The sequence below is a fragment of the Malus sylvestris genome, chromosome 14 (genome assembly GCF_916048215.2).
Source record: "Malus sylvestris chromosome 14, drMalSylv7.2, whole genome shotgun sequence".
NCBI lineage: Eukaryota > Viridiplantae > Streptophyta > Magnoliopsida > Rosales > Rosaceae > Malus > Malus sylvestris.
Window position 1 is genome coordinate 28,062,348 of NC_062273.1, and position 10,429 is coordinate 28,072,776.

The 10,429-nt window shown below is 39.5% G+C and overlaps 1 protein-coding gene across 2 annotated transcripts; it reads right to left on the bottom strand.

The window, feature by feature from the left end:
* Window positions 1–2,956: 2,956 nt before the first annotated feature.
* Window positions 2,957–7,311, bottom strand: LOC126599431 (kinesin-like protein KIN-8A). 2 transcript variants are annotated; one of them, XM_050265807.1, is made up of 7 exons: window positions 6,148–7,311; window positions 5,458–5,731; window positions 5,097–5,147; window positions 4,910–5,002; window positions 4,459–4,824; window positions 3,556–4,287; window positions 2,957–3,298 (listed from the first exon to the last, which is right to left on the bottom strand). In XM_050265807.1, exons 1-7 carry the CDS (start codon window positions 6,963–6,965, stop codon window positions 3,269–3,271), a joined length of 2,364 nt encoding a protein of 787 aa, XP_050121764.1. In that variant the 5' UTR covers window positions 6,966–7,311; the 3' UTR covers window positions 2,957–3,268. The 2 variants fall into 2 exon arrangements, with proteins under 2 accessions (XP_050121764.1, XP_050121763.1); XM_050265806.1 differs by having other exon boundaries at window positions 2,957–3,302; window positions 6,148–7,310.
* Between the last annotated feature and the right edge of the window lie 3,118 nt (window positions 7,312–10,429).

Below are 10,429 nucleotides of genomic sequence, written 5' to 3' on the forward strand. Positions count from 1 at the left end.
TCGATCAAGAGAAGATCGATCGATGCGGAAGATGGATACGATGCTGTGAAGCAAAAAGGCGAGATACCATAAAGAGAAACAAATCTTCTTCTGTAAGATTGTTTTTCATTGACTGAATAAACAATTACATGGATGTACATATATATAGCCTTTTGGCTCTTTACATTTATACCCTTAGCTTCCTTAACTAAACTTGTACAATCCTAACTAACCACAACTAATAGCAAAACTAACTACATTTAGTTTTTCCAAACTATTTATCATTAACAGAAATGGATGATGTATCATCTGTCCTAATATTTACAACTCTCTCTCTCTCTCTCTCTCTCTCTCTCTCTCTCTCTCTCTTAATTAGGTGTGCTCTGGCTTTTTTAATTTGGCCCAGCTATTATCTTAATTAATTAAAATGATGAAGGGATTATTTGCTTAATTATTAAGTTGACAAAAATGAAGGCCTTGAAGGTGCAAAAGCATATTTGAGCTGAAATGCAGTTATGGGAGGGACCAAATAAAGGCTCTGAGCCCCGAGCTTGAAGAGCTGCTGAAATACAGATACAACTTTTCTTTGCGCACCCATGTATATTTTTCCTTAATTAGACAAGTGGATTGTCTACATTATGCTTCAAAGTTGAAATTAATGGGGGGGGGGGGGGGGGGGTTAATTAATATAATTAAGCCGAATTAAGGCCCGGATGATGAGAAGTGGATTGCCTTTTTGAGTCAAGTGGCCTTATTTAGGGTGGATTGCCTTTTTGAGTCAAGTGGCCTTATTTAGAGAGAGAGAGAGAGAGAGAGAGAGAGAGAGAGAGAGAGAGAGAGAGAGAGAGAGAGAGAGAGAGAGAGAGAGAGAGAGAGAGAGAGAGAGAGGGGGGTGTGAGTGCATTTTTGCTCACCACCATGTAGTGTGGTGTATGCTCATCACCCTATTAATTACCGTTAGATGAGTTTGAATTTTGAGATTCGTGCTTATCCACTACACGAATCTCGAAATTTAAACTCATCTAACGGTAATTAATAGGGTGGTGAGCAAAAAGGCTCCCGAGGGGAGGGGGGTGCCTTCATATGCACTTCTAGGTTGAGTTAGGGACACAATTATATTGTGACGATATGTCAGACCAATCAAGTCATGTTATGTGTTTTAACTTTCCTACATGACATGCTTCATTGTTTTAAGATAACGCCAGCGTCCCATTTCTAGGTAATTACGTATGCATAGATCATTGTTCTTCTAGTCCAACTAACGTGATCCATGCAGATTCATTGTCATAAGGATTCGATGTAACTGTGGAGTGCCGGCTGTCGACTACCTGACGCCCTCCCCCTCCTCCTTTATCCAGGCTTGGGACTGGCAATGTAAGATAAACTTACATAGGCGGAGTTAACGTGATCCATGCAGATGCATGCAAATAATTGTACTGCATTAAACACTTATCTGTAAATTCTCGCGCCATAGCTGCATTCACGATGGTTGAATTTTGTTCATCAGTAATTAAGGGAAACATGTTTGGTTTAATACCATAAGGCATCAATATTGAGACAATAGTTCGCCTTATAAAAGAGCGATTTAGGTTGTGAGGTTTCCTACTCCCAAATGGAAAACGAAATTACATATATTGCGAACCCTCTTACGAATCATGAACCACGAACGCCACCATTTATAGAATTCGGTTGCATTTAACCCATCCAGATTACCTATCGCACATCATTCTATGTTGTAATATGCTAACATCATATGTGAACTCTTTTCCAATTGCTAGATTCATGGTGGTTGGATTCAGTGGAAAAACTGGAGCAACTTTGCAGCTTATAGTAATCAAGTTAAGTTTACAACAGGAAAAAACATGTTTATTAATGCTTAAGTAATAAACCAATCATCAACTTTCGTGTCCTTTAGTTTTCAAAATTTTGTTTACAAATTTAGTCTCCCTAGCATTACCTAGAAGAAAAATAGTGGCGTCTAGAAACCAATAAAAATAGCGATGCACAAGATATTTCATGCACTGCTGTAGATCGATGCTGGTAGATTTTCTTTTGGGCAATTAGCTGGAATGATCAGTTTTTGACATTAGAAAAACGAACCCTTGTTTCCTTTATTAGGATTGACGATAAGATAGACTTGCTCCTAAGTAATGTGTCTTTGCTGGTTGAGGTATCCATGGATTGTTTTACCATCGACTATGTCGACGGCCTTAGTCATTCCTTCACCCAACTCTCATGCTGTGTTTCTCAGCTAGACACGCTCATGATGAATATTTATAGAGGGGTTAGTATTTACAATTGATATATTTGTTTTTATTTTTTGTTGGATTATGCTATTACTCACCCTTTTGTTGTTTCTCAGGAATACAATGCTGGTCTTGTCTTTCCTATATTAACAAAACTCAAGCATTTGGAGTTGGTGGATTATGCAGATCACTGGTTGAGTCGAAGAAATGCTGTTGAACTTGTCATGTACTTGATAGAGATTGTTGTTGGCCTCGATAAAATTGTTGTAGATTCTGTCAAGCGGTGTGTTATTCATCCTACTGGAGTGAATAGGACACAGAAAGTTATGGAGGAGGAAGGAGAGCAAAAGATCATGCTATGAACCGGCTTAAAAATAGAGTGCCTTCGAATATAGAATTTGTATGCCTATCGAAAGTGGCAGCGCTTAATCTATCTAGAGAGTAGAGATTTGTGTCAACTCTCGTGTTCTAGACTATCTGATTCGTATAATGCAAATGTTACTATGATTTTCTCTGCGATTGAGCGTTACTGTAAAAAATATATCACAGTTTGAAGGTTACTTAAGTATGTTTGTGCAAAACCTGCATATCTTTCCAGTTACAGATTCTGTTAAAAACCTGAAGCTCCGTTGCAGCGTTTAGTAATCTAGTTTTTATAAGGAAAATAACCGCTTTCAGCGAATATAGTGAAGCAGATACATAATGCCGAAAGAATATGAAGTGAGAAATGATTACTGAGAATATACAGACTGAAATTTATTGATTTGGAATAAATAATGGATAATGCTGAAGATTGAAAAGAACTAATGGAACATGTTCTGCTAACTCCACAAATGAAATCGTATGACGAAAGATGGCATACAAGTAACAGCAGCGCCACCTACAAAGTTACAATTTTTCTTCCATGTTGAACTACAGGCTCGATCCGTCAGAGAAAATATTGCTGGTAGGAAGTGCTTTTGCCAGAATGCCATCGTCTTTCCATCTTCCAGATTGACCTAAGTAGTTTTTCTCTCTTTTCTTCTACCATCTCTCGTGCTACTTCAAACGCTCGGGCTTTTGTCGTGCAAAACCTGGCTGAATGGTGCGTAATTGATGATGTGCGGTCCAAAAAATATCACAAACCAGAAACATAGATAGGCAAGCTGCATCAGTTGCAGAACTATGAAACTTATACATAAAAGATTAAAAAGGTAGGAGAGGCCACGAGACTTTCGGGGGAAGGAGGCTTTGTTGTGAAGTTTCATACACACATGCGATTCTTTGCTACAATTTTCTTTTATCAGAAACAAGATGAAGGAAAGGAAGACGATGAGAACAATTAGATTACCTGAAGAAGCATGGAGGGAGCTGCAGCAGGTTCAGAAATGACATGGCTTCTAGTTTTTCTTCCATTTAATGTAGCAACTGATGGGCTGTTTGCAGTTGTTATGTCCCAAAAGCTTCGTTTTTTAGCTGTTGGGACTGGTGACCTGAAACGGTGACTTGGGCTCTTCAATTCACCAATGCTTGCCTCCTGTTTTCTCATGCTAGCTCTTGTAACGATCCTCTTTGTGCTCGGCTCCTGCGGTCTCAAGCTAGTCCTTGTCACTGCCCTCTTTTCCCCACCCTCCCTCCCTGCTCCTGGTGTTTTCTCACTTCCCCTCAAAAGCTCACGAATGAGATCATCTTTCTGCTTTAGCTGTGAAGTGTGATCTTTCTTCATCCTCTCTATTTCTGCCTCCAATGTCTTTACAGTCCGGCGAAGATCTCTAACTGCTTCCTCAGCCCCTCTTTTCTTGGACTCTGGTGTGAAGCAAGTCCGGGTCAAGAAAGAGGGTCTGGGTTTCCGCTTGTCATTTGCTTGGGCAGAAGTTGGAGGAGTCAAGAGGGATGCAACCGAAGAAGGCGTTGGAGAGGCATTTGCAGCGAAGGACTGTGCTTGGACAACTAATAGCTTCTGTTTCTGGTGTGCAAGTTGTACTCGCAGTTCACGATTCTCCTTCTGTAATTCAAGCAATAGCTTGGCTTGATCAGTATCAGTTTCCGGTAATTGCAGTGTCTCCTCATTCACCTCGCACGCCTGCAATTGTGTAAAATGACAAGGAAAGAGACATTATCTAGAGTTGCCATGAAAGTATGAAATTTCAAGGACAACAGAAACCAATGTCTGCTGACAAGCAAGTAATGCAGCAAAACAAAATTTCCAACAGCTTATGCCACTTAAAAGATTGGATAAGTTAGGAGGACTGACCTTAGTCCTGATTTCCTTTGCTCGATCTGCCCAATGAAGCGTGTTTTGGGTTTCACCAAAGGTGAGATTGCATGGGCTGATGTTCGCGATCATCACAGTGTTACAAGCTCCTCCTAAAGAATCCTTAAGAAGTTGGGTTAACTTTGAGTTCCTATAAGGTATGTGCTTCTTTCCTTCCACAAGAGCATTGATGCAGCTGCTAAGTGCTAAGAGTGACCGATTTATATTGGCACCCTCAAGAGATCTAGCTGTTCTCTGGTCCGTGGCAAGGGCTCTCTCTGACCCGGCAAGATCAATTAGTGAGAGCTTCCCTACTCGGTTGACCACATTCATAGAAGCATCTTTTACTCGGTATTCAATCACAACCTGGATATACAAGGAAGAAACAATCAAATTGAGTCAGAATAATTGCAAGTTTTCAGAACTCAACAAGCCATATCTCAATTGTTACCTGCAAAATGGCATGGGACCGTGAGGAAGTTTCATTAGCGCGAGTTGGTTCAGTAGTTCGGTTTTGGTTTCCTTGCTGAAGTAATGCCATAACCTGCCACAAACCCAGAGTACGACCGAACAATAGATTAACTTCTAAGCAAAGCATCTAACTTTTCAAACCATCCAAAAAGGGACTAAGAAATTACTTCATCGGCGGAATAAGCTCTGTATTGTGTAAGACCGGCTGCCACTATTCCCTGCAACACATTTGAACACAAATTGATTTTCACTAACATCATTAAGAACTTCACCACATAATAAAAATAAGACGCAGATGCGTTTGAGATACCCGTATAGAAACAGTATGTTCTAAGATTGGATTGGTCGAAATAATGCAGCTAGTTTCAATTTAAGAAACTACATAGCTCTTAGATTTTCCCTTCTACATGTTTTCGCATACACACAGCAAACACATACTATATATGACATTACTATTACTCTTACATCAAATCCATTTCCTTATGAGTTGTATGCAAAGTAATGTGAGATGCAAGATAAGAGGCAGACCTGTTTGTCTTCTCGAAGTACAAGAGGCCTTCCGGGGGAGAGCAGATCCCTCACAGTTTCGTTATAGACCTCAAGATAGGACAGATGAACCACATGGTTTCCATCACAGCTCCTCTGCCTTATCTTGGTGAAGAGGTCCTTGATTGCCAAAACCATCACTCCCGGATTCTCCAGCGTGCCGAGCATTGTGTATGTTTTTCCAGCTCCAGTGGCACCATAGCAGAACACTGATCCATTCCTCCCCTGCAGTACTGCCTCCACAAGCTCTGCTGTACTGAAAAAACAGATGACATACCGGTTTTGTTAAAATTTACAAATTTAAATGGAAAGGATTACTGAGACAAACAACATTAACACCAGTTCATTCACAATTCACAACATTGTTGGTTGCTCTTTCTGTTTGGTTACTGAGAAATTTTACGGGACACGAAAATTCGAAACTAACACCACCACTAGCATAGGCTGCAGAGTATTTTCCATTTCTTGGGATCCAATCCAGCGCAACAAGAACCATGCTTTTTCTCAGCAAACAAACACGAATATTGAATCAAACCAAACACGATTACGACTGTAATGATGAATTCGAACATTTTTATATGCAAAGTTCCAAGATTTTTTCAAGCAGAAACCAAAACACCAATTACATCCAATCAATCACTGATTAATAATATCCAATTAAACCAAACTCACGTGGTGGAATAAACTTCTTGCTGAGAAGTGGAATCAGGGAAAGAAGCATCGAACATGAAATGCCGTCCCCGCAGCCTCTTCAGCCGCAGATAATCGTTCTCGTTCGCAAACTCCGTCAGGTAAACATCCCGCCGGTTCACAATTCGAACGCAGCATCTGGAACCCGCCTCCTTTTCCTTCTTGGCCATCGGCCTCAGCCTAACAAACACAAGAATCCGACTCGTGGGTGTCTCCGAAACCGAAGGGGTCTCCGATTCTTGCACATTCCTAGCCCCCTCCGCCACCCCACTGGACTCCCGCGGCGGCCCCGGCACGTGCTGCACGTGACCTCCCATTGACAGCCTCCTCGCCACCGGGGTTGAAGCCTTGCTCTTTCTTGGACACGAAGTAAAGCTGAGAATCCGGTCATTTAATCCAGCCGCCGCCACGTTCTCCTTGGCGTGGGTCGGCGGCGGCTGTGGCAGAACGTAAGTTCTGGTAACGGTGGAGTTGTGCATTGCGTTGCTGTTGTTCTCTCTCATCACGTGGTGGCTCCCCTGCTTCGGTTCTTCTCTCTCCTCTTTTTTGCAAGAACCGAAAAGCTCGACGCTCGGGTGGCTCGCGAATCGGAGCTGCTCCGGATCGGATTTCGGATTCGGGTTCCTCAGCGCCGCCGCGGCCTGCTTCTGCTGCTCGTAGAGCAGCGTCAAAGCTCTCATCTTTTCCTTCAATCCATGATGTGGGTTCCTTAGCGGAAGATTCGCGTGGCTCGGTTCTTGATCTGAACCGGGTTTGCTTCTCTCCACTGAGTTGGTCTGAGACCGAGTCGACACAGGCATTCTGTAATTTTCTCGGCAATTTTCTCGCTATCCAAACATACCCAGAAGATTTTCCCGCAGACCCAATTGAAGAAACTGCTTAAATTGTCAGAAAGTACAAATCTTTTCGTTGGAAATCAATTGAATGTTCCTCCTGTTGAAGAAATGGAAATCGCGATCAAAGATTATGACTTGGTTATTAATTTAAACCTTGGAGGGTTTTGACTTTTGAGCCGTTGGATTGAGGGAGATGAACGGTGGGCAGTGTCAGCTTTTGAAAGTAGTTGTTACTTCCACTCCAGATTCTGCTTCTTGCTGGTCATGATAAAGTAATTTGATTTGAATTTTTAGGGTAAATGGGGGTGGAGGAAGCAATCAATGTTTAGGGTTGTTGCTTTTGAAAATTTTGAATCGTATATCGTAACGGTCAAAATGTTGTCAGATTTTGTAGCCGGTAGGAAGAGAGATGTGGGGTCCACTTTTAGAAATTTCATATTGCAAAGGGAAAGCCTTCTGCTTTTTATACGGTAAAATCATAAAGATCTTTTTTTTTTTTTTGAAAGGAAGGAAGGGGTAACAGAAGCATTGTCTTTCTGTAATTTGGTATCAATCATCATAGAATATTTGATATATCGAACGGTTCAAATGCCCCAATTAATAGATAATCAACATAAGATTAATGTGTAATCATCGACTAATAAAATGAAAAGAGGTCTACGACTCAAGATGATGCTTCAACTTCATATGTAGCATATGGTGAAATGGTGAAATGGTGAAATGGTTAAATGATGAAATGATGAAATGATCATTTGTCAAGTCATATTGCACGTCTGTTGACAGATGTCAACAATTTTTGAATGAGCATGTCGACTGATGCAATAGGTTTTGAGTAAGCATGTCGCTAAATGTCAACATATACCGACATATGCCAATAGATGTCAACATATGCCGACATATACCAATAGCAACGCAAGCAAAGGCTTAAGGCTAGCAGTTAACATGCCCAGCGCTCATAGAGGCAATTCATCGAGCTGTTAGAGAAAAACTTTCAAGCACATCTCAAATTTTCAAAGTGCAATACCCAGCTCTTCCGTAAAAGATTTCTAAGCTTAAGGGGTTTTTTTTTTTTTTTTAAAAAAACAAAATCTAGAAGCCCCACATGGAGGTTGGTTGGATAATGATAGATGAACTATATTTTTGTGTCAAAACCTAAAAAAATAGTCTATGTACTTTGCCTTTTACTAAAAAGAGAGACAACATTATAAACTAGTAATATATTTTTGTTCATACCCACATAAACTACTCTTACTTAAGGTTTCCTAACTTTTAAGTAAAAAACTCTTGACATGGCATTGTCTTCTACTATTTTATAAAGCATTGAACCACTAAGCTTCTACCATTGAATAATCAAATTAGGGCAGAGATTGTGACAATGCTCCCGTGTCCATAGTCTAGTCACAGGCCATCTGAAAACAATAACAAGTTATCAAGTTGAAGGATGATAGGCCATAACAAGTTCAATGAGTTACTTGCGTAGTAGAGACGGAGCCATGAAGGAATTAGGATGGTTCTAGGTCCATTTTGATTTTTTGGACAAAAAATTTTAGTATTGTTCTTATAATTTTTAAGGTTTTATCGTAGACTTAGGCTCTTAATCCAACTTTTTAACTTTAATTTCGTTGCTTGTGAGTTTTGAGGAGGACTATGATCTGGAAATCAATGGAAGAAGAGAAGAAGATGACGACGATGACATCATAACAGACCCAAACGATGATAGTCGGTTGCTCACCACATATCAGAGTCATTTTTGTAAAATCAAGATGACGTTTTGAATTGAAACTTTTGGATCATTTCTAGGCTAAAATTTTAACTCCGTCACTTATGCATGGAAGAAAGTTTGGATGTGAGTCTGATGTTTTCTCACAAGGGGCGGAACTCACATGCAGGAATCATTCTATGCGAGAGGACGGATGTATGTACTCGTACAACAATATTTCTCCCGATCAAGATGTAGTGGGTGAGACTCGATGACAAGGGTCACTTCTTGTATATATTTGATGGACAAACGGCGGATCGACCACCTTTTGCTGCATATTTGTGAATACTTTCTGTTAATTTAGCTTTATAGTCAATGAAATTTTGGTACACATGTTTTTAACTAGGATTTGGTGGAGTGAGTGGAACATAATTACACTCATGGATTATGATTTTGTTACTATTATTTTCATAAAATCTGCCTTCCAAGGAACGCCATCTGAGATCAAATCTTTTGCATTCATTTTGTTTTTTGTGATCTTTATTATTAATTGATACGTGTGTTAAGTTTATGACAACCAAGTTAATGACAGTTAAATTTATTAACAGGTGTCAACAAAGTTGAAGACATTTAAGTTTATTCACACATGTTAAACAATGATAAAGACCACATAGAAGCCACACACACAACGGGTGCAGAAGATTTGAACTCAGGACGTCAGGCAACTGAATTATGAAAATTCATGAGTATATTAAAGTGGGAATAGTAGGTCATAATCATATTTATATTTAGTAATTTGTGTGTAATTTGAATAGAATAAAATGATTCCCTTATGATTAAAGCATGGTTTGCTTTCAAACAAAGTACCATTATTTGGTGCGTTTTTGGTGCCACCACATTTTTCATATATGCATTCAACTTTTCCCCACCAAATCATAAAATGGTATGGTATGTTATGAATGTGCTAATTAGGAATAAGAAAATGATTTTTAACACGCTTTTTTCTCACCTTGTACACACTCTGTTAGTTTTGTAATCGTTCATAAAATCAACAATGAAGATTAATAGAAAATAGGCATAACGTAAAAAAAGGAGAACTTTAACGAAAAGTTTCATGTACGGTTCACTTTAACGAAAAACCACATTTTTACACTAAAAAATCAATTATAGTAATATTCACTTTACCTTTTATTTTGTCTTTACCGTTAAAACTCAAAGTTTTCAAACCATTTTTATTAGTTTTCTTTAAAAAAGGCTTATTGAAGTCACTATCCTACATATTTTATTTTTCACGAGTAAATTGTTGAGATGGCTAAATCTCAGTTAGTTAAGGCCATCTCCAACCGAATGGTCCATAGGGCCGAAAATAGCCATAAAACCGTCTTCAACCGAGGGCTAGGCCAGAGGGCTCGAGAATCTGGGAGGGCCCCACGGAATTTCAAAGGGCCAAAGGGCCAAAGGGCTGGCTGCTTCCGGTCAGCCAGCCAGCCCCGGGCTGGCTATTTTTTATTTTTTATAGTTTTGTTATTCCTGTCGGTTATAACCGACAGGAATACATGCTATTATTTAATATACTAAATAATGGTGTAATCCTGTCGGTTATAACCGACAAATTTTTTTTAAAAAAAATTCAAATGAAACGGCTACTAGCCGTTGCATTTGATTTGATTTTTTTTTTACATTATTATTATTATTTTTTATTTACAAAATTTTTCATATAACTTCTATT

Coding starts and splice junctions, on each gene's coding strand:
- LOC126599431 (XM_050265806.1), bottom strand. CDS start 6,965: ATGCCTGTGTCGACTCGGTCTCAGACCAACTCAGTGGAGAGAAGCAAA. Junction 5,003..5,096: donor GAGCTTATTCCGCCGATGAA/GTAATTTCTTAG, acceptor GGTTTGTGGCAG/GTTATGGCATTACTTCAGCA. Junction 3,303..3,555: donor CTCCCTCCATGCTTCTTCAG/GTAATCTAATTG, acceptor CGCACCATTCAG/CCAGGTTTTGCACGACAAAA.